At 43.9% G+C, this 24,543-nt stretch overlaps 1 protein-coding gene across 3 annotated transcripts; it reads left to right on the forward strand.

Annotated features, from left to right (window-relative positions):
- Positions 1-2,915: 2,915 nt before the first annotated feature.
- prrc2a (proline-rich coiled-coil 2A) lies at positions 2,916-23,221 on the forward strand. 3 transcript variants are annotated; one of them, XM_004548975.3, is made up of 17 exons: positions 2,916-3,054; positions 10,297-10,448; positions 11,662-11,839; positions 11,964-12,060; positions 12,185-12,266; positions 12,350-12,493; positions 12,747-12,988; positions 13,102-13,190; positions 13,385-13,536; positions 14,113-14,215; positions 14,336-14,525; positions 15,011-15,103; positions 15,349-15,898; positions 16,076-16,332; positions 16,504-16,810; positions 16,961-17,183; positions 17,377-23,221. In XM_004548975.3, exons 2-17 carry the CDS (start codon positions 10,334-10,336, stop codon positions 20,396-20,398), a joined length of 5,844 nt encoding a protein of 1,947 aa, XP_004549032.1. In that variant the 5' UTR covers positions 2,916-3,054; positions 10,297-10,333; the 3' UTR covers positions 20,399-23,221. The 3 variants fall into 3 exon arrangements, with proteins under 3 accessions (XP_004549032.1, XP_004549034.1, XP_004549033.1); XM_004548976.5 differs by lacking the exon at positions 2,916-3,054 and adding an exon at positions 3,095-3,252; XM_004548977.3 differs by lacking the exon at positions 15,011-15,103.
- Positions 23,222-24,543: the final 1,322 nt, after the last annotated feature.

The following is a 24,543-nucleotide window of genomic DNA, read 5'->3' on the forward strand; positions in this document are numbered from 1 at the left end:
TGGCCCTTCCTGTAAAGTGCTGTGGTGTTTTTAGCCCAGTCCAGTTTATTGTCAATGTGTACTCCAAGGTATTTATAGTCCTCCACAATGTCAACACTGACCCCCTGGATTGAAACAGGGGTCAAGTGTTTCCTGGTCTTCCTGAAGTCCACGATCAGTTCCTTGGTCTTTGCCACGTTGAGCTGCAGATGATTCTGCTCACACCACGTGACAAAGGAGTCGACCACAGCCCGGTACTCTGTCTCATCATCCCTGCTGATGCATCCAACCACCGCAGAGTCATCAGAAAACTTCTGAAGATGGCAGGTCTCTGTGCAGTGGCTGAAGTCTGTGGTGTAGAGGGTGAAGAGGAAGGGGGAGAGGACAGTCCCCTGTGGTGCCCCTGTGTTGCTGATCACCTTGTCAGACACACACTGTGGGAGACGTACATATTGTGGTCTTCCTGTCAGATAATCAACAATCCAGGACACCAGAGAAGCATCCACCTGCATCGCTGCTAACTTATCACCCAGGAGGGTCGGCCTGATGGTGTTGAAAGCACTGGAAAAGTCAAAAAACATGACCCTCACAGTGCTCGCCGGCTGGTCCAGATGGGTGTAGACACGATTGAGCAGGTAGATGATGGCGTCCTCTGTTCCGAGATGAGGCTGATAAGCGAACTGAAGGGGATCCAGATGTGGTCTTACTATGGGTCGTAGCTGGTCCAGGATGAGCCTTTCCAGGGTCTTCATGATGTGGGAGGTCAGTGCCACGGGCCTGTAATCCTGGGGGCCACTGGGACGTGGCGTCTTTGGTACAGGGACGAGGCATGATGTCTTCCACATCACCGGGACCCTCTGCAGACTCAGACTCAGCATAAACAGTTTATGAAAGACTCCACACAGCTGGGGGGCACAGGTCTTGAGGACAAGGGGACTCACTCCGTCTGGTCCAGCAGACTTGCCTGAGTGAAGTCTCCTCATTTGCATCTCAACCTGGTATTGAGTGAAGGTGATGGGTGGGGGAGGGGTGTCAGGAATCTCACAGGAGGCAACATGTGAAGAGAGAGGCTGGCACAGTGGTGTGGCTCTGGATTCCAGGCTGACTGCAGGTGAGGTTGTGGGGGTGGGAGCAGACACTGTGGTGTCGAATCTATTGAAAAACAGATTCAACTCGTCGGCTCTATTCTCACCTCCCTCAGCTCCCCTGCTGTTGGTTGGCCTGAATCCAGTGATGGTCTTCATGCCCCTCCACACCTCTCTCATGCTGTTCTGCTGGAACAATGGAGTCGGTGCAGAAAGTTATGTAGCCTGTGATACACTCAGTAAGCCCATTGATGTCCTCGGCGTGAGGCTCACAGAGTGTTTCCCAGTCGGTCACCTCGAAACAGCCCTGTAGTTCCGCTATTGCCTCCTCTGACCACCTCCTAACAGTCCTGGTGGTCACAGGTTCCCTCCTCACAATTGGCACATAGCGGGGGGTGAGGTGAATCAGGTTATGATCTGACCTACCAAGTGGGGGGAGGGAGGAGGAGCTGTATGCATCCTTGACGTTAGCATACAGTAAGTCTAAAGTTTTCTCTCCCCTGGTGGGACAGTCCACATATTGTTTGAATGTTGGTAGTGTATTGTCCAGTGATACATGGTTGAAGTCACCCGAGATCACAATAAAGGCACTCGGGTGCTGAGTCTGTAGCCGAGCTATGGCAGAGTGGATAGTGTCACATGCAGCTGTGGGGTTAGCAGAGGGGGGAACATAAACAGCCACCAAGATGACAATGATCAGCAGTTAGGCATATCAACAGGTTAACATATTTTGCATTTTAATAGAATGTAGTTTAAAAAAAATAGATTAATTATGAATCGCCTTTTGAAAGTCACAATTGAGTCATGAGGTAAAAAAAATATGTTGCAAATGTCACGCCAACGTCAATTTTTCTGACATGTTTTTGTTTACGCTTGGAAAAAGTAAATTCAAATACACATATAGGTCTTTATTTCATACACTTATAGTCAATATTCATGCAAATTAGTGCATATATGGAAAATTAAATCATAACATTTTATAAAACTTACAAAAAAAAGACATCTCGGTGTAAGTAATCAGCTGTAGACTTTTACTGGCAATCTTTTTGTTCTAAAAAAATAAGTGGCTCCACAGGCATGACTGGAATTTCACACTGCAAATTATCTATCCATCTATAGTACAACCAAAAGTCTGGAGCCAGTCCTCATTTCTTCTCATTTCTTTATGTAGTCTTCAGGAATGGCTTTCCAGTCTTCTCAAAGGTCAGTGCCTGCCTTTTATTGTATTTTCTGTCAGGATGATCAATAACATTGAGGTCAATCCATGACTGATAAGTGCTTAACAAACAAACAAACAAACAAACAAACATTCCTCTGAAAATGGTCAGGTACAAAGACTGGACTGAAAATGAGTGAAAAAGCAGCCAATGGCCAAAGGAAAACTTTGAAAGATGTTCAGAAAGACTGGAGAAGTATAGTTCAAGACCACTTTAAAAAACAAGGACTGGCTCCTTCAAAGGTAATATAAAGAAACATGGCTCAAAGTCTTTGCACAGAGGTGGAAAAGTTTTAATTTTGTGTCTTTTAGCATTTTTATTTTCTATTATTATTATTATTTATTTATTTATGAAGTGATAAATACAGAAATCGTAACATATAAAAAATGTCAAATGTTTGTAATCAAATTTTTAGATTTCTGTTTATAAATGTATTACAATTAACATATATTAAAAAAGATAATGCACCATCTACATATTGAAAACGTGAAATTTCAGATTTCTATTGTAAAATTAATTGTTTAACTTTTCATGGATAAATTTGCTAGATATTTTTGGTATTAACTTTGCAATATTCACATTTCTTTCGGAGAGGCTTCACTTGCACTTTAAAAAACATAAGAGTGGCTTATTTATTTTACTGTAGAGGTCCCAAACGGCTCAGTAGCCGTTGACGGCTCTTTAGGCGACGGATCGAGCCCAGCATTAACCATTTTCTTTTACCCCCTTTTCATTTATTTTTGGGAGTTACAAAAAAAAGAAAAGGAGCACAAGTAAGCCGAATATCTTCTTTATCCATACGTTGCCGCTGGTATCAAAGTTAGAGCAAAGCCAGAGTGTGTTGGTTTGACTATGCGAGAGGATAACGTTGCTTAGCTAGCTGGGTCACTTGCTGGAAAGAGGCTATACGTGATAGCATAAGCTAACCTCACTCAGCGATACAACCTCGAGACAAGTCGGGACAAGACCAGGTCAGTGGTTGGGAAAATTGTGCATGTTTCCATGCGGACATTGGGCAGTTACATTGTACCGAAGAGACATTGTTACTCTTACCTCTGGGCAATGGCTCGGCGCATCTGTGAGGGTGTTTTTGGTTAAGGATCGAGGTTATTTTTATTTTTGTAAAGGCATAGCTAACGTTAGGTGGCTGTCTAGCTCATTAGCCTAGCTTGGCTAAGTGGTTGACTAGTATTCGCTAGCTTCTGAATTTAGCCACTTGTTTTTTTTAGTGTGTAAACACACATTTATTTACCTTTTAGTAAAGGTCTCTGGGACGTTTGTGTGCTGATGAAATATCTGTTTACTATTAGATGTTTTTTTTCGTGGCTAGTGCTAACGGATAAACGTTAGCGAGGCTTCAGCTTTAGCTCGGAGGGTGTCCGATTAAAAGATGCTCCCGTTGCTCAGTATTGATGATTTGTCAGTGGTTGTTTTTTCCAGCACAGTTAAGTTGTATAGTGTAGTGTATTTTAAGTAGTATGTACCTACACAAGCCAGCTCTCTAATGCTACCCAACCGGCCTGGGTTAGTATGCACAGGGCCCATCTACACCGCCATTTTGTTTTGTTCATCTAATAAAAATCTGTGTTTTTTTTCTGCGTTACCCCGGGCCTCCCACTAACTGTAAGTAAGCATAACAGTTTGGTAAGGACGAGCAGTCGTAATGTCACTGTGTGATTCAAAGCATGGAGCTGACAAGCGGTGAGCTAAGTGATAGCTGCGAGGTGTTGAAAATACATTATGAAACATCAACGCAGTCCCCCTCCCAACGAGATCACCGAGGGCCTCTGTTAGCATCGAGCTGGTTAGCACCACAGGAGGAAAAAAATAATAAGAAAAACATCACCGCTCCGGATGTTTCTGTTTTGCATATATATGTACAAGGCAATGATTCCTGGAGCTACTAGCTGATTTTTGCCCGTCGTAGTTGGTGTTGACGGTTAGCCTTTAGCTTCACGGGGCCTCTTTGTGGTATACGTTGCTGCACTTAGGGCTCCAGTTAATCCAACATCTAACTGACCAGCCATCCCACGACCTAATTTTCTAATCTCATCTGGTTATTGAGGCTGCCGCAGCTTCGTAGTTACCGTGTGCAACCTTTTTTAAAAAGTAATGAACGAAGGGTTATTTGTTTTTGTTTTTTTAAAAGTGATGTGTGTAAAAGCAAAAATCGTACATTTTGCTCCTTTGATGATCGTCAGTGCGCAGTAGAAGGCTGCATATTTGAGTCTTCAAGCATATCTTGGGAATGTGTTGCTGTTTGTGTTATGCAGCCATCTAATGAGACGTCTTCCCACCTTTCAGTTATTTAATGCTTGAGTCACTGTAGCACAGACCTATATCTCTATAATCACTGTTTTCTAAACACAGACAATTTAGATTGGCTTTCTCACGTCAGTATTAATTTTTTTTATTGAAGCCAAGTGAATGAAATGATATGACGATGTGACAAAGTCTTCACGATCTTAGAGACCCGTGTGTTCGCAGTCATTGTGCCTAATGGGAGTAGGAGGTGGTGGCAGCAGTTTAACCTGATGGATGCAGCCAAATCACTGTGAATTGGACAGATGTCAGTGCCCTGTCTTTTATTGATGTGCAGTAAAATGAGTTCAAGCTAAAGGCCTGGCAGTTGCCATGGAGCCGAACCCTCTGTCTCAAGGCATGAAGAATATCATTTATAATGTGTTTCCATAGAAACCATGGTTCTGCTTTTTCCCCACCTTTTTTTTGAAATAATGTTCATCTGATAAGCAGTGAACGTCTGCTAACTAGGGTTGAACAGTATAGCCCTAAAATGTCATGATATTTTAAGAAAATTAGCAGTTTGGCATTATCCATCCTTTTCCATTGAGTTGCTGTATTTGATGACACACTTCTCGATTTGATGTTTGAATCAATTGAAGCAAGATGACAGCAGCAGCATTGTGGTGCAATAGTAGTGACACAGCATAAGTCAAACGTAGCACAAAAATAGCCTAGGTTTTGTTTTTCCTGGAATGTTTAAGGAGTATAAAATAACTGGTTAACACTTTAGAACAACAGTAAATAAAGTAACTTAACCTTAAGTCTTCCGGAGATTCATGGTATTGTCGCATATTTCTTGGGGTGTTGTGCTTTGGGTTGTGCATTTTAACCACCTGCTCATAGCCCTGCTTCACCACCTTGTAACCACATCAGTAATTTCCATCCACCATTTGCTCTTCCTGTCACATGGAGTGCAGTTAGCAAATTGCTCAGTGGAGCCATTTGTTTACATTTGAGTCGCACATCACTAGCTCCTAGTATCTCCTCCTTTATTAGCTGGTTGTACTTGATCATCTGTTTTTGCTTCAAGCACTGTAACAAGTTTTTTTTTTTTTCTACACTCAACAGGAACAGTTTTCTTGCATATTTTACAGAGCACTACTTTGGGAGGGGCTTCTTAGGTACTACGCAGCTCTTGCTATCAGACATGACAGGCTTGTCTTATTGTGTGCACTACAGATCATAAACGTATAATGTTGCTATATATGGTATGACATTTTTATAGCACATAAAAAATTATGCTGGTGTTATTGCTGTATTATAAATGGTGCAGTCATATGCTCCCATTAAACTGTATCCATATGGGCATATAGAGATCTGCTTATCTGAATTTATACAAATAGAAAATAGAACTGACATGTTGGCTCCAGGTTGCTGCTGATACAGTACCAAACCAGTACTAGTGTTCAGTTAATAAGCTGGAGTCTTTTCTCTCTTTATTTTTATATATATATATATATATATATATATATATATATTTATTTATTTATTCATTACGGGTGCAACGATATTCGTATCGATATTGAACCGTTCGATACAGTGCTTTCGGTTCGGTACGCATATGTATCGAACAATACAACATTTGTAATTTATTTTATCAACTTTCCTTCCGACGATGCTGTCTGTGTTGAGCGCTCAGTGAATCTGCGTTCGACTACTCCGCCTAGGCTGCACTGTCGAGCGCAGATCCACTGAGCGCTCAACACAGACAGCATAGTCAGAAGGAAGAGCGCAGGGCAAGCTAGCAAGACAGAAGTTAAGCTCTCCTTGCAACATTCAGATCTGGCGTTTGGAATTATTTTGGTTTTCATGTGACGTATGACCCTGAAGGTAAGCGAGTCATGGACTAAAGTAAAACAGTATGTTGGATGTGCCATGCAATGCTCAATTACATGGGTGGGAACTAGTGTGTTAGCGCAGTTAGCTCGTTAACGTGTTGGCCGTCTAGCCCCATGCACGGGGCGATCGGCGGTAGCTCGTTAACGGAGATTTGCCGTGTTGTGGCGTTAAGGTCATTTCAACGAGATCAACCTGAAAGCACTAGTGGGAACACAACGAATATGATATATATATATATATATATATATATATATATTTATATATATATTTATTAGGGGTGAAACGATATTCGTATCGATATTGAACCGTTCGATACAGTGCTTTCGGTTCGGTACGCATATGTATCGAACAATACAACATTTGTAATTTATTTTATCAACTTTCCTTCTGACGATGCTGTCTGTGTTGAGCGCTCAGTGAATCTGCGTTCGACTACTCCGCCTAGGCTGCACTGTCGAGCGCAGATCCACTGAGCGCTCAACACAGACAGCATAGTCAGGAGGAAGAGCGCAGGGCAAGCTAGCGAGACAGAAGTTAAGCTCTCCTTGCAAGATGGACCTCCCCCACCCTCATTCAGATCTGGCGTTTGGAATTATTTTGGTTTTCATGTGACGTATGACCCTGAAGGTAAGCGAGTCATGGACTAAAGTAAAACAGTATGTTGGATGTGCCATGCAATGCTTAATTACATTGGTGTGAACTAGTGTGTTAGCGCAGTTAGCTCGTTAACGTGTTAGCTGTCTAGCCCCATGCACGGGGCGATCGGCGGTAGCTCGTTAACGGAGATTTGCCGTGTTGTGGCGTTAAGGTCATTTCAACGAGATTAACCTGAAAGCACTAGTGGGAACACAACGAATATGACTGCACATTTACGCCGACATCATCCTAGTGCAAAGACAAAAACAACAAGCATGCTACTAACTTTAGCCGAGTCATTTAGACAGCTGTTAGCACGTGATTCTCCTTATGCTGCTGAGAATATAGCCCAGAAGAAGCGGATAGTATAGCTTTTATTTTGGAAAGAGACATTTCTCTGTAATAAACTCTCTTTTCCAAAGATGAGTGATTCCTCAATCAGATACAGGGCTTGCAAACTCGCTAGCCCGACGTCCCGGAGCTAGCGATCTTTCCAGTCGGGCTACAAAAATCTCTCTGCCCTGCCCGTCGGGCTATTGTAGGAAAAATATATGTCAATGCTTTTGCATTCTTTCAGAAATGTAGCTGGGTAATTATGTCATTGGCATCGGTGAGCCACTGTCAATATGTGACATATTGAAATCGCGTTTGAATTTGCGCTTGTTTTTTTGCTTTCACTTTGCAATGACAGCACTGATCTGTGAGTGATGATAATTTGTGCACCAATTCCTCTGACATCGTCTTATTAATTGTTAGCTTACTATGCAAACATGACAAGTGAAATCTCCCGCAGCAAGCTTAAACATGTGAGAGGTTGATCGCGCAGAGAATCGCTGAGCTTATGTGAGTCCGTGTGTAAAAGTAGCAGTATATATATTTTAGTTCTGCTGAGCCAAATAAGACAGGTCGGGGTGAAGAAGTGACAGCCAAAGAAAAGCTTACCACAAAACGGAGAAGTTATGACAAATGAGACTATAAGGCAAAAAGAAAGTGCAGCTTTATGGTTTCATGGACAAAAGAATTTCTGTGGCTGCAATATGACGAGCTAAATAACCAGGGCTGCACATAAGTGGTCCGCAGGTGCGCATTCGCTGTCAAAATAAAAAACGCGCACAAGGGTTAGGGTTAAATTTAAAAACTGTACTTTTGAGTTAAAATATATATTTATAATTTTAATAAATGACAAATTAAAAAGGCATGAACATTTTTTTGTATCGAAAAAATATCGAACCGTGACACCAAAGTATCGAACCGAACCACCCCTAAAAAAAAAAAAAAAAAAAAAAAAAAATATATATATATATATATATATATATATATATATATATATATATATGGCAACAGTAGTCTACACATAAAGTTTTTTCTGACTTTTTGAACCAAATTGTTAAATAAATGCATCCAAAAGGTCTTTATTAAAAATCAGAAATGCACAGTTTATCTAATGTATTTGAATAGTGGATAGCTGGCTAGGGATTGTACTCAGTTGTGGATATGGACAACTGCAGACACTGTCGATAAAGACAGTTTTAAGTCTTGATGAAAGGTGCTGGCTTAGTTAGTACGTTATAGTATCTCTTGAATTGTAGATGGGACCTCGTGGTGAGGGATGACAAATTAAGACAAATTAAATTAAGGAATGACCCTGGCTATGTGTTAGTCCTATGCAGAGCTTTGCAGACCAATGTCTGCATGTTGTGTCTATGTATTGTCAGAAGGGGGAAGAGCTAAAACTGTGTAGACCAAAAGGTATGTGTTTGCGCTGTTATTTGTCCTTTAGTTTTAACCATTGCCACAGAGAACAAACTCATGTTTCTTTGTAGTGATGTGAAGTTAGGTGTTAAAAGTAATGAACACTGCAGCTCTGTGCTTCTGTGAAACGCCTCTAAACCACTGTTGCATTATGTTATCATAAAAATTGCAAGTGCTTCGAAGCAAAGGGCAGTGAAGGCATTCCTGTCGCCTGACGTTTCCAGTCACGTGGCCACAATTCTTGGTTAAATTCAAAACTGTTGCAAACATACAAAGAAAAATTGTTGGCGTCACAGCTGTGAAACGCCTCTAAACCACTGTTGCTTTATTGTTAGCCTCTTCCATGTTGTGTTAAGCTCTCCTGCTAGAAAAGTGGAATTGAACTGAATATATTTGTCTCATAGGTCACTCAGAGGTCACCAATATATTAGTCCAGCTTTTTGAGTCAGGATTGGACCATTATCTGATCCAAAAACTGTGTTGATTCTTGTCTTTATATGTTGTTGATTCACCAAATCCAAGTTAGATGACATTCAGCAATATGTGACAGAAAACTTATGGTCTTACCTATACACATGCTCAAAAGCTTTCAGTTAATTTTTATGTTACGAAGCTGGTTTCCTCGACTGTTGTCCACATTGTCATAGGGAAGTTGTTTAACTTCATAAGCCCCCTGTCTACAGACAGGTCAGTCAAAGTCACACCAGTCTTTACTAAGTTGCTAAGTGTTGAATGAATACCTCAAAATATAAAAACAAGTGTTTTTAAATCAGATGTATCGGTCGTAAATGTAGCAGATGTTAAAATATATCAACTTGCAATCCTTTGTTTAAATTACTGATGGACAGGCTGAAAAATTGTGGGCTAATATTGATGTTTACAATAACACTTCAGCTAATAATGAGACAAGAGTTCTTGTGTTTTAATGTTTTTAAATGTATTTTTTGTATTTCCCACCTTCCTTTAGCCAGTGCAAAAGGAATGTAAAAAGTTAAATATGAGCCACTCATGTAGGTACATGGCATCTCATTAATTTGTTTAAAAATCAGTAAGTCTGGTATCAGATGATGCTGATATTTGCCAAATATTTTGTTGACATCTTTTTTGTCATTTGAATTGACAAAAAATTTAAAATGGAGGAATATTGCTTCAGACATAGAAGTAAAATTAAACCAGAAAAGCCCCAGAAAATGCTGTAAATTGCCAATTATTCTGATTCGTAGAAAAATTAAAAAAATAAACTAATCTGAGTGTATTATCCCTACGTGCTGTGTAATTGTGTTTCAGAATATCCTGTTTCATAGAGCTATCTTAAAAGAAAGGTTTGCTACACCTATTAATCTGAAAGCAATTATACCTAATGTCAGCTGGAAGAAACATAACTGTATCATATCTGTAATCCCTTGTTAAATATAGTTAAAATTCAGCACTTTCATTCTCTTTCTGTGTATTCTTGTTATCCTTGTCTCTTCTTTCTTCTACAGTCTCAGGGCTCACCATACTCAATGAGCGGACAGCGCAATGTCAGATCGCTCTGGGCAAACTGCAAAGGGGAAGGAAGGCAAAACCAAGTATGCGTCTCTCAACCTGTTTGATACATACAAAGGAAAGAGCCTTGAAACACAAAAGCCTGTTGGTGAGTATCTTCAGAACACACAAGCTTTCACAGCATACATCCAGAGGGGGTGTATTATGAATCAGATTCAGCATAGCCAGGCTTTCTTTGAATTAGCTGGTTTGGTAAAACCTGAAAGTCAGAGCTTATGGCTATCACAACATATCATAATATGTAGATGATAACATTGTTATTATCTACATCCTCAACATACATCACTTTCTAAGCAGTTGTAACAGATTTCAAAGGGCTCTAATTAAATTCTGCCAGGTGGTGTGGTTTAGTAAAAACCTGTGCTGTCACTGATCATTTGAACCTTAAACAAACATATCTCAGTCAGATCTGCTCATTAGTGTGATTACAATTTTCTCGTTGTACTGTGTTTGCACCAACTAATGCAACTTTGAAGTGTTAGCTTAGGGTCTCCTTAATGGCGCTGCTTTTTAATACACAAAGTTTATCTATCTATCTGTCAGCACTGTTTTTTGATGAAACTGTGTTATACTGTTTGTTATTGACTAGTGTTTGCACTGACGTGTTAAAGAAATAACAAAGGGAAAAGGGGGTCCTGGAGGGTGAATGGCTCTCGAGGCTCGATGTATTAGCTGAGCTCCAGAGACACTGAGGCTGACCAGAGACAGAGGCTTACTTGTGGATGCTGTTTGACTTCTATGCTGAGACCCCAGTTTATGTTTTATTCAGAGGCTGCCCTCTAGATTCAAGCAGCTGTCCCCTTTCCCCGACTACAGACTTGCCCCCTCTTACATAGTGAAGGCCTGAAGCTGCTGTGGTTGCTCTGAGCCTTAGGAAAACAAATGAGGGATTGATATTCAGAACGGCTTCGCTTTTAGGCTTTTCCATGGTTCTGTAAGCATCAATGTGCTAATGCTTCTCTATAAAATTGTAATTGAAGTGGGTTTGCTGAATGTTTTTAATAACGTCAAGAGAGTTTTTTTGTTTGTTTGTTTAAAAAAATAAATAAATCCACATTCATTAGAATCACCAGACTAAAACCACCACGTTTTTAGCCTTCTCAGTGATTCAGCACCCTAGTTTTACATCCAGAAAGTAATCAGAACGCCATCCCTGTTTTCAGGCTCCCTCTGGATTTCACCAGTGTAGGGTTTCAGTGGTCCATCTGTGCTAGCGACTTCCTGCTGTTACAACCAAATTTCCCCTTGTGGGACAATTAAAGAATTATTGCTATTCTATTCTATTCTTGTTTCCATATCAGTTCCCCCACGCCATGGCCTGCAGTCTCTTGGTAAAGTTGCCTCTGCGCGGCGTATGCCACCCCCTGCCAACCTGCCCAGTCTGAAGGCAGAGAACAAAGGCAACGATCCTAACGTCTCGCTCGTTCCCAAAGACGGCACAGGATGGGCAAGCAAACAGGAAGCAGCAGACCCAAAGAGGTAAGAAAGCTGTAATCAAACACCTTTAAGTTATTGGGTGTTAATGTAACAAGTAGTTTTATTCTTGTGTGATTGCTTGTTGCATTCGGTCTGAAGACTTGTATGTCTGCTTTTTCCCTCTCAGTACCGATGCATTGTCAGCACCGCAGCCGGAGTCGCAGCAGCCTGTGGCTTCACAGACACCTGCACCGACCCGCCCGAGAACCCCGCAAGCTTCAGAGGTACACGTTATCTCCATAACATTAAAACAGAATATACCCTGAGTAATGGTTGCCGAAAGACATCTAGCACTACTAGCTGGCGTGTATCATATGGTATTTGACTTTGTGTGTGCACCGTGTTCAGGCTCTGGCCCCAGCTTCAACCCAGGCCGTAGGGGCAAGGTCCTGGGCACAGGCCAGTGGAACACATGGAACACAAGGGGATGGTGAGTCCTTCTTTTGCTGCATGTCCTTCAATGGGTTTGTTTGTTTGCAACTCAGCCCCTCTTTTCATCATATGTTTTTGCAGGTGGAAAGGGATCAAACCTACCGTCGCCATTCTCTCGCGAGGAATTTCCCACCCTGCAGGCGGCTGGCGACCAGGACAAAGCTGGCAAAGAACAGGGCACTGCAGATCAGTGGTATGGGCCCGGACCAAGCCTCCGCCCCCAGAGTGAGTAATGCAAGCTTTGTCTCTAATAATTTGTCATCCACTTATTTGTCTATGGTAGTTTGGAGAGAAACACCTCGGGCAGGATTTTCATTTGTATTTATTTATTTTTGAACTTTACTAATTGACAGTATTGATATTCATTGCTTTTCACATTCATAATCATAAAAAATGACTTTCCATTCTTGTTCTGATTACATAAAAGTCCATAAATCATACTAACCACTCCGTCCTCTCCTGTCTTCACTGTCCTCAGACGTTACAAGTTGGCGGGATGGTGGGGGCCGAGCCCTGGCACCCACCCTGCCTGGGGAGGGGGTAACCGAGGGTGGCACTGGTGGAGCTCTGGTGATGGATGGGACAGCAGGGGTCCCCCCTCCAAACTCACAGAACCACGGGCCACCTAGGAACCCTCCTGCAGGCAGCCCCGCCCTGCCCTTGCCCCAGCCTCCTGTGGGGCCTGGGTTCCCCCAATATCGAGGGATCATACCCCCCTTCGTAAGTGTTAGTTTTCTTTTATTAGCATTTATCTTTATCTTCTCGCCCAAATAAATAAACAAACAAAAACAAAAGAAATGGGTGTCTGAACTGGATCTGTTATTACTCCCTAGATGTATCCTCCCTATCTGCCCTTCCCGGGCCCCTATGGGCCTCAAGGGCCCTACAGGTACCCACCACCTGGTGAAGGGACAGCTCCAAGGTATGTTCACTGAGATGCTACTTCATCTACTTTTAATTTCACTGTGGAGGGAAAATGTTCTTCAGTGCAGTCAAATGGCCTATAGTTTAACTCCTAAGTAATCAAGAGCTGCTTTTTTTGGGCCATGCTTTTTTTTTTTTTTTTTTTTTTTTTCCATCATATCCCTTAAAAAAGAACCTCCCCCATTATTTCAGGTTCTCTCGTGGGCCGGTTGGTCCTGAGAGCAGGTCACAGGGCGGTCCACGAGATGTGGGTGGAGAGGTGGTAAAGCGACCCTCCATTTTAAAACAAGACGATTTGAAGGAGCTAGATGAGCTGGACCACGATGGAGACGAAGGCTGGGCAGGTAAAAAAAAATAAAAATAAAATAAAATAAAATTCCATTCACAAAGGTGAAACATCATAAAACTGGTTCTAAGTTTGTAAGCCACCTCCAAATATACACTAAAACAGTGTTTTTGTTAAATGAAGTTATTTTCTTTTTGAAGTTGTTCCTATCTATAATAAAAACAGAATGTTTTCTGTTTGGAGGAGGGCTCTAAAGCATGCAGAAACAGAAATTTTAACAAATGGCTTTAAAACAATAATAATTGGTTACTTTTAATGTTGTTACAGACCTAGAACAAGAATCATAACCTTCTGTGTTTTAAGTAAAGACTTGTTTTTGTGTGTCTTGCTTATGCAAGTTAATTTAGTTCAGCTGTGCAGAGCGTGTTCTGCCGAGCCTTCCTTTTTCTGCTTTCGAGGATTGCTGTTGTTGGTGCATATCAAATTTCATGCTGATCCGTCCAGCATGGTTTAAGTTGCTGGAGGGAGGGAGAAGGATTAGTGATGGTTGCTGAATAATGTTACACTGTGGATGTTTGGCACAAACATGGTTCTGATGGCTTCCATTTTGTTTTTTGTTGTTTTGCTGAAACAGGAGCTCATGAGGAGATAGATTACTCCGCCAAGCTGAAATTCAGCGATGATGAAGGAGAGGAAGAGGGAGAAGAGGATAGAAACGAGAGCAAGATTGATCCGCGGTGAGTGACCAAGTACATTTAATGTGTGATAAATTACAGTACTCTTGGGGGGGGGGGGGGTTGTTGTTGTTGTTTTTCTAGATATTATTCACTTACATTTTTTGTCCTTCTTGTCCTCAGTGATCAGCAGAGGTCTCAGGATGCCCCCAATGCAACCTCTCACTCTCGAGCCTCAGACAGCGGTGGAGAGACCCGCAGGACCCCTCCCTCTAATGTTGACAATGGCCCCCAACCCCCCTCCAGCAAGCCAGGATGGGCCGAGGAGGGAGGTAGTGGTTGGGTGAGCCAGGGAGCGCCATCCGCCTATCAGGTACTGTGTTGAACAGCAGTAACAACAAGACATTTTTCACTGCAGGAACCTGTGGGCTCTTTTAGGAACCATCCCTTTAGGACCTCTTAAAGGGGTGTTTTCAGACCAAAAAAAACTTACCTATAACTACTATGCAGGTGAGGAAGAGAAGCAACGTAGAATTGTCCTCTTGAATCCCTCGATATTTTTTTTGGGTTTTTTTGGAACAGGAAGATTTGTGGTGAATCCTACACCGCAATGGGAACAGGCTTAAACGGGCTGATTTGGGGTTGTAAATGTGTGCTCTGAGTTCCTGCAGTGGATAAGGCCCTATGGTTTTACCTTAAATTGAGGCCTTGTGAAGTTTTCAAATTGAAAACAGGTTACAGAGTTAATTCTGTTAAGGCAAGACTTTTTTAGTGGGCAGGCATGTGTGAGTGTCTGTATTTTGCATCAGTGTAGATCATTGTGGTGGACCTTAGCTAACTGTGTCTGCCTGTATACAGGGGCGCAGGCCTGGATTGGGTGGTCCCCAGGAGCAGCCCTCCCCCCCACCTGGGCCGCTCCTCGGACCAGGGCCCTACTCCTTTTACCGACAGGTAGACATCAGGACAGGGCCTCATAGAATAATCATTTCTGTCATTGCCTCATCCACCACCTACGGGTCTTATAGCCAAGTCATTTTTAGTTTTAAGTTCCCTTTTCCCCCCCCTTCACTTTGGTTTTTGTTACAGTGGAGATTATCATTCATACATACATTTCTACTTTTTAAAAGATTACAGTAATTTCACTTGGAAGGTTAAAAACTTCATGATAAAACATTCAGTGTTTTCTAACTCCTCAGGATCGGCCCCACAATCAGGGAGCCTCTCTTGGCCAGGGGAAACCTGCCCCTGCCCAGCATCAACCAGCAGCAGGAGCCCCTAACCCTCTTACACAGCCTGGTCTGCTGGTTCATGCAGCCCAGGGGGATGATGAGGACGAGACGTGGCGTCAGCGCAGGAAGCAGTCATCCTCTGAGATTTCTGCTGCTGTTGAGCGAGCTCGTCGCAGGCGTGAAGAGGAAGAACGCAGGATGGAGGAGGAGAGACGTGCAGCCTGTGCGGAAAAGCTGAAGAGGCTGGATGAAAAGCAGCAGCAGCAGAGCAGCAACACAAGTGCTGCTGGTGGTGGTGGCGGCAGCAAAACCCCTAGCCTTGATGGAAATTCAACAGCTGCTATGGCAGGCAGCCCAAGTCCATCAGTTTCAGCTTCCTCCCCTAATATCAGCCAGCCTCCTTCCCCCTGCGTGGACTCTGAGGAGCCTCCAGTGCTAGCTGTCCCGTCAGGAACAGGTCCAGCTGGTAATGACCGCCAGCGACCCAGCAGCAACAGCAGTTATGACTCTGGTGCAGGTGAGTTTCTCAGATGCAAATGGCCTGAAACACAGACCTATCCTGACAAAAATCATCAAGAAGCATTCAAGTAAATAACATTTCTATTCTTTATTTAATATAGCATTTTAAGTAAATACACCACATAATAATCATGATAACTACAGATTTAACCCTGCAACTTTGTTCTTGATTTAGATACCCAACAGTGTCCCCAGTTGGCTGCACCACAGCCGCAGCAGCCCACACTGGATGTACCTTTACTAGGAGAGAGTAAGGAAGAAGCTGTGAGCACTCCTCACATCCGTACAGGAAGTGGAGGCGAAAGAGGAATCGACCAAGTAAAGGTCGAAAATATCGGAGGGGGATCCGGTCGTCAAGCTGGTGGCCCTCCTGGCCAGGGCTACTCAAAGTATCAGAAGTCTCTTCCACCTCGATTTCAGAGGCAGCAGCAGGTTTGTTTTTGGTTTTTTTTCCAAACGTAAGAGAGAAATTCAGTTAAAAGTTGTTGTTGCATTCTGATTGAGCAGGGCCACTGTGATTTTCTCTTTTTACTTTTTTTTCCTCAAAGGGAAGTGCTTTTAAACAACCTGAGTGATTGCATTTTTCCATTCACTTCTCTGTAGGAGCAACTCCTAAAGCAACAGCAGCAGTGGCAACAGCAACAGCAGCAACAACACAGCCAGGCATCACAAAGTCAGCTGTCCCCACAGACCCAGGCTCCACAAGGTCCTTCACCAGGTTCAACTCCCCAGCCTGTACCTGGACCTAAACAGGGCGGACCCTTGTATCAGCCTGGCGGTATGGTTCGACCTCCACCCTTACCATTGAATTTTGACCCTCGGTGGATGATGATGCCCTACATGGACCCTCGTATGATACAGAGTCGCCCTTCACCCATGGAATACTATCAGGCCGGCATGCATCCTTCTGGTAAGTGGATGCATAAACACAAGTAATAAAATTAAATCAGGAAATATTGCAGTATTACAGGCCATGCTTAAAATGTTCAGTGGTATTGTGTTACTGTGAAGTCACAATGTTGGCTGTTGACTTAGATATTTTTCTTAAAATTTTACTCAGGGCTTATTGGGCGTGAGCGGTCTGATTCTGGGGGGTCTGGTTCAGACCCCTTTGACAGACAGCAACAGCATCCAGGGCATCCTCACCGTGGGACTCCCCCTATGGATCCTAAGCTGGCCTGGGGGCCTGAGGTGTTCCCTGGAGGAGGGGAAAACCGTGGGCTAACTTCTCCCCTGAGACAGAAGCAGGCATCGGAGGATGATGATGTGGCCAAAGGGCCCAGGTATGGATACTCGTTTTGTTTTGTTTGAGTGAGATCGAAGATAAAACCTCCTTCTTTACTGTTAGATTGTTGCTATATAGAGCAATTATAAAAGTGTCCATGTAAGTTTGTATTGTTTTTTTTTTAATCATCTGTGTTTTCATTTATTGAGTGAATAAGTTGCTATTTTGTATTCTGTCTTTCTTTATCATAGGAGCGACACTCCTCCACACCGCATGCGAGAGGGTGGATTGGGACCCATTCAGCAGCCCAGCTCTGCATCTGGGACATCCAATCAAACCCCACCCCCTGTTGGCAACCAGGGAGGCAGCCATCACCCTCATCACTACATCGGCGGACAGAGCAACTACAGCAACTTCCCCGATCAGGGCGCAAGGATGCCTCCTCACCAGCATCAGAGGGCGGGTGAAAGGGGAAGCCAGCCACATGGGTTCCCCCACCAGGATGAAGGGCCTGCCCGAGGAGCTCAGCAGGGCCAGATATGGGGAGCCCCACATCCTCACTATGATCGTAGCGGGCGCCCAGATCATCCTCCTGTTGAAAGCAACTCTCACCTCCACCACCCTCACAGCCACCACCCTCAACAGCCTCACTTCCCTCTCCATCCCCATAAGCCAGAGAACAGAGGTGGTGAGGCCCCAGCTAAGAAGACTGACTCTTCTCCTCCTCTTCACCAACCTTCCCTCTCATCCTCCTGCTCCTCTTCCTCCTCTTCCTCCTCCGCCAGGGAGGATGGGAATGTCAAAGTGGCACCGCACCATCACCCATCACAGAGAGAGAGCGAAACCAATGTCGGGCACAGTCACGCTGAAAGAGGCAGCAGTGGTAACGCTGGAGGTGGTGGCCATGTGAAACAAGAGAAGACAGGTCCGGCATATACTTCCCATTCAGCCAACACTTCTAGCCCACCTCTGGCTCAACTTGGCAGCCACAGTCAGCCCCCACAGCAGCAGCATCCTCATCCTAAATCAAACCAAAGAGGAGGGCGGGAGCATAAGACAGAGACACACTGGGGTCCACGGCCTGGCAGCAATACTACTGGGGGTTCCTCTCATGGAAGGAGGGGCAACAATGCAGGAGGTGGGAACAACTCCCGTGGAGGAGAGGACTCTTCCAACACTCCATTGGACCACAAACCCTCCAACCAATCAGGAGGGAGCAATGCCAACAGGAGGGCTGGGCCCATTAAGAAGCCAGTGCTGAAAGAAATCAAGAGAGAGGCAATGGATGCAGATGGAGGAGAAAAACAAGGCACAGGATTTGGAAAAGATAAAGAGCAAGATGGTGGACAGCCTGTCTCTATGAAGCAGGATGCCTCCTCCAACTCTCAGAACACATCAGTTTCATCTAAGGACGAGCCACCCCAGACAGCCAAACCCAGAAATGGTGGAAAAGAGCGATCCTCAGCTGGAGGAGGGTCAGGTAGAGGTCAAAAAGATGTAGACACTACTTCATCAGGTTTTTCAGGGTCCTCCTCCAGGAGAGACAGAGACCGTTCCTTTGAAAAGGGAGGCAACATCTCTCACCACCATGGAGTCCCCCAGAAAGGCGGCAGAGCCAGCAGAGGAAGAGGGGGAGAATTCTATGGGCGAGGCCGTGGGTACCGGGGCACCTACATGGCTAGTGCTGGACCCACAGGTGGAAGCCGGGGCAGAATGGGTGGCAGGAGTGGAAGAGACTACCGCTCAACAGCCGGTGGTGGCCATCATCAGGAATCCAAGGGTGAAGGAGCCAGTGGAAGGCATGGTCAAGATCGGTCCCAGCATAACCCAGCCAGGGCCAGAAACCGCAGTGAAACCCGCAGTGAGGGCTCAGAGTATGAAGAAATCCCCAAGAGGAGGAGGGAGAGAGGCTCTGAGACGGGCAGCGAGAGTGGAGCAAGCGATGTCGGCCACTCGGACAAAGAAGACAGCCAGAAATCGAACACCAAGAATGGCTCTGATAACACCACTAGCAGTGTAAACATTTCATCTGCTCCACCCAGAGGCTCCCAGGCCCGTGTCTTCACCCCTAGGGGTGTGCCCTCTAGAAGGGGCAGGGGTGGCGGAGGTGGAGGAGGAAACATCTACAGGAGTAGTGGCAATATGGGAGCAACAGCTGGGGGACACCGTGTTGGGCCCAGCTCAGGCTCGCATGGTGGGTCCTCCAAGTCTTCAGCTTCAGCCCGGAAACAGCAAGGTCCGCCACAGAGCTCTGGGCATAAAGACTTAGGCCGAGGAGGAAATGCTGGTGAGAAGAAGGACAAGGTGGCTGATGGAAGTCAAACTCAAAGTCAGGGGACCAACCCCCCTCAGCCGTCTCTGCCTGCTACAACAACCTCTGCTACTCTGGTTTCCACTGAAAATGGTGGAGTTGCGACCCAGCAAACTTCTGCAAAACCTGTGTCAAACTCTGGAGGGCCAAATGCTCTTCCTCTTCCTTCTAATCGTGGCTTTGAGCGACCACCTAGGCGCCGTCGTCATGGGCGATCCCAGCACCAGCAGGACAAGCCGCCCCGCTTCCGGAAACTGAAGGAGCGGGAGAATGCTGCTCGTATCAACGGCAGTGTGGGGGTCATTGGTGGAGAAAGGCCCTCATCTCCTTCCATGAATTCTGTGCAAGATGGTAACGGAGCCCCAGTCTCTGCTCCCATGACAGGAAATGCTCAGAATGCTACCCACAACGCCACATTAACGGCCAACAGTAACAACAGTGGCGGGCATCTCAGTAATGCGAACAGCCACCACCATCACCACTACAACCAGGGCAGTGTGGGTCCCACGCACCCACAGCACCCCCACGGTGCCAAGTCGCCTGACTTCACTAACCAGAACTCAGACCAAGCCAATGAGGAGTGGGAGACAGCTTCTGAGAGCAGCGACTTCACAGAGTTCAGAGACAGAGAGGGGGGAGGGGGAGGAGGAGGAGGGAAGTCGTATGCTTCTCATCACCACCACCACATGGGAAGAGGCGGAGGAGGAGGAGGAGGCGGCAGCATCGTGGAGCGTGAGATGACGGGTAAAGAACCCTCTGCTAACAAACGAAGCTTCTCGAGTCAGCGTCCTGGGATGGAGCGGCAGAACCGGAGGGTCAACACCGGAGGACCTGGAGGTGGTGGAGGGGGGGGAAGAGGCCCCCGTGGCCCACCTGGCGGCGGCCCTGGTGGACCTGGCAGCGGAGGCGGCAACCGGGGAGAGAAGCGTGGCAACTGGCCCTCACCGAAAAATAGGAAGTGACGGAATATGCGACATTTCAGTTAAACCCCACCCACATTAACCCCCACCCTGTTACGCCTTTAATCCCTTTTGATCGTAATTTCACAGCTTATCTGTTGGCATTAGTGCTTTGTACAGTAAATGGAGATGGTATTCACCCCTCCTTCCCCACCCAGTCACCTCTTTCACCTTTGCATCATCCTCGTATCTGCCATCCGTTCTTGTAAATTTCTGTCTGTTCCATCTTGCTCTCTGTTCATTTGTGCCCCACCCTCTCTTTTTTTTTTTTCTTTCTTTTTTTCTTTTTTTTTTAACTCTTCCTCACCCCGGTTGGATTTGACAAGCATGTGATTGTTCAATTGGTGGGCGGGGGGGTTACACCTCATTTTGACAGAAGACAGTCACACTGAGCTCCACACACACTCACACATACAAGCACAAATGTGACATCTTTAAAACCCCCACAAAGAGCATGTGAGGTCACTTGAGCCCAGAAGGAAAATGTGGGATTAAATTGGCATGAATATTTGGATCGGCCAAACTTTTATATTTATGTGTCTGTGTATATTTCTGTCACACTCTGGCCTCGTGTGGTTTTCTGTATTGCAGTTGTGCATCACTTCCTTCACAAGTGAAAGGGGTGCAGCTACATCTTTTAATAAGAACAATGTACCATAAGACGTTTTGTTTCTGTCTTTTGTTTGGCCTCGTGTCAGCTCTGATTTTTCAGCCTCGTGAGGAATTTTAGGGGTGTGTGTGTGTGTGTGTGTGCGCGCGCGCGCGCGCGCGTGTGTGTTTTCTCTCTTCAACAAAGCAAGTCATTAAACTAAATTTTTACTAAAAATGTCCAAATTCCTCCTCTGACTGACTTTTTGGTCCGATTACTGTGATGAGACCTGTTAAAGTACTACTGCTCAGTGATTGGTCTTTATATCAATGTTTCTGCTGCTTGTTCAGGTCGATGGTTTGAATTTTGTTTTTATTTTTTGAATGATCTGCTCTGACATTTCATTATAATTATAATTGTTATTTTCTTTTTTCTTTAAAGAGGAGGTTTTTGGCCTCGTCGTAGCATCTTCACCTGCAGAATTTCTGCACACTGCAAAAATCTAAAGTTTCCCCCCACAGACAGTAGTTTGAAGCTCCCTTTCTTTGAGTTCCGTTTGCCCTCCTGAAGACTGTATCGATGGCGTGATGGCTTTATTTTAATATCTATTATTTTCTCGGGGTGACTTCCATTTTAATGGAAATGTGTTTTTCCCTCCTTTCAAGTTGGGGGGAATGAATTAAATGAAAATGTAGGTCATGATAGAATAAAGCAGATGTTTGACTTTTCCTGAAATTGTTTATGCTTCGATAGATGATCGAGTATGTTCTAATAAGCACTCCTTGTAGTATAACAAACATCCACTTTTGCTGGTTCTTTTCCTCTTCTTTTGTGTTAATGACTTGGGCAAGTTACACATGATAAAGCAGGACGGGGTACTCTGTCTGGGCCCAGAGTACACAGCTAAGGCCAAGTGTTGTACACCCCTCTGCTTGTCGTAGCAGAGGCTCCTCGCACCAAGAAGGACTCCTTGTCTGAGGTATGAAGTATTTTTCACAGGCGTGTTTACTCGGGAAGGCTGTTTTCGTTTGGACGGCAGCAAGCGGGAGCTCAAATTAAAATTCAGGACTTAAAGCCGAACCGGGGGGTGACCGAGCGTCGCCTTCTGCAGTTTGCTGCACGGTTTTCAAGATTTTACTTGCAACAATTAATGCTGACCTGAAGTGAGGAAATGTGGGATCGATGTAAGATTACACACTCAAACACAAGTTTAAGAGAGACAGAAAGACTGGAGACAACAGCAAAGGTGAACTAACATGTTTTCACATCTTCATCAATTCTGTCACTGCTGTAAGTTGGGGTTCGTTTGTTTACTGACAACAGTGTGAAGGTTGTCTCTGGGATGTTGTGAGTAGGGCATTTGATGATTTGTGTATGTGTGCGTGTACGTGAGCGTGTATGTACGTGTGCTTGGTTGTTTTGTTTTTGGTTTTGTTTTTTTCTGGTGTCTGTGTAATAACGAGGGGGGGGGGGGGTTAAGGGTGGGGGACCAGAGGGTTATAACATGAATGGCGAGCACTTTTCTGCCTTGTTTGCCCGCGAGTGATTTAACCAATTATTATTATTAAGACAATTCTACTGTTTCTTAAATACATCCACATATATATACATTCAGCTGTGTGTATATGTTCATCCAGATTAAGAATCTGCAGTGGGAAACGTCACCAGTTGGTTTTCTTTTGTGTAATTTAAGCATACGTTCATCAGCAGGCAAGCGAAGTTGGACATATTTTATTTTTCCACTATGACTTCTGAGCATGAACACACGTGGGTGCAGCTTGCCTTGCCTGTTACTGGTTTCTTCATTGATAGCTATACTCTTTAACACTGGCTCAAAGAGTCCTTCATCCCTCCTTAACTCTTAATGTTGATGTGCGCATTATTGTATGTACCCATGTTAAAAACAAAAGTGTATTCCAGATAAAAGAGAGAAAAAATTACTCAAGATTGTATTATGTTTCCAGCATTACTGAGGTACCTGGAGTGGGTCAGACTTTTTTTTTTTTTTTTGTTTGTTTTTTTTAGCATTTATGGTTTTATTAATGGAACCGTAATATACACACATGTATGTATATTGGTATGTATCTAAGTTTTTGTCTACCCCAACTTACATTCCCACAAACAAATGTTGCCATTTTTAGTTCAAGGGAGCAATGTACAAGCAGAGAAGTGTCTTATTATAATAAAGTTATACAGAGAAGGCAAAGTTAAATAAACTACTTTTGATTTAATGGAAACATTTAAGTTGTGCGTCTGTTTCTTTGATGATAAAATTGTTCTCTGCCTGCTTGTGTGGTAGAAGAAAGATTGTATTGATGGTGGTGGTGCTTGTGTGTGACATGTATGTGTTGTTACAGTGTTAGATGTTCATGTTGAGTTTCTGATCGTGAGGTCTGCGTATGTGAAAGCAATCCCTGAGAGAAAACCTCAGGCTCCACCACAGGAGTACACAGAGCTGCTTTCAATTACACAAGATGTGCCACGGAGCGTCTCAGAAGCATGTCCTCCACATCGCTAAAAGCGGCGTTGGGTCCATTTTTAGCTCATCCGGCCGCAGTTCACAGGAGTCTCTGCTCCTCCTGGAGGATTTTAGTGAAATGAGAATATTTTGTCCTGAACTTTCGTTTATCTTTTAGTGGACGGAGCAAAAGCGACCGATTTGTTTCCGCAGTCAGACTATTCTAAATACGTGTCCAATTGTTTTTTTGTTTTGATTTATTTATTTATTTATTTATTTATTTATTTTTGGGGGGGTTCTATTCATGGTATAGTCATGGTTCTGTATGATGTCAGAGAGAGCCTCAGCTTTCCACAGCTCTGGCTCAGAGTACAAAAGTCACACCTTCATGCTGTTTAAAATTTCTGCTTATGAGGGGCAACCAATCAGGATGAACTCACAGGCTACACTAAGGCCCAGCATAAAATAAGCTGAAGGTCAGGACAGTAGCTCCACTTTAATTAAATTTAATAACTGTACATGAACAGCTCTTGTTGAGATAAATGTACAAGGTGCAGGTTACTTGTACTTTTATCTCGACATGAGATTATTTTTGATGGTGGTTAATGAATGATTTGAAAGAACAATCATCTGAAGTTGAAGCTTTTTTTCTTTTTTCCTTTTTCTTTATATTTACTATGATTCAATCTCACTTTTAAGCCATAATACAAACAATGGTTATCCAGAAGAAAACATTTATTTGTAAATTTTAATTGTGCTTTCTTTAAAATTTCTAGGTCCAAGTTTCATGACAAACATTTTAATGTTTAGTCATTACTTCATTGGGAGTCACAATAAGTTCAGAAATGAGTACGTACATGAGAGAGACCGATCATGTTGGTGGGGTGTGGAGACAACGAGAGGAAAGGCTGAGATGGTTTGGACATATGCAGGAGGAGCATATATGAATTGCTGGACATTATATCCAGCAATTCATGGATATAATGTCAAAGGAGAATTCTAGGGATAGGGATGAGAATAATATGGAAGTTGATATATTCATTAGTAGATGGTTATCAGAAAAAAACTTTGAACGGGCCATATTTTATATACTTTTATAAA

Source organism: Maylandia zebra, linkage group LG22 (genome assembly GCF_041146795.1).
Source record: "Maylandia zebra isolate NMK-2024a linkage group LG22, Mzebra_GT3a, whole genome shotgun sequence".
Lineage (NCBI taxonomy): Eukaryota > Metazoa > Chordata > Actinopteri > Cichliformes > Cichlidae > Maylandia > Maylandia zebra.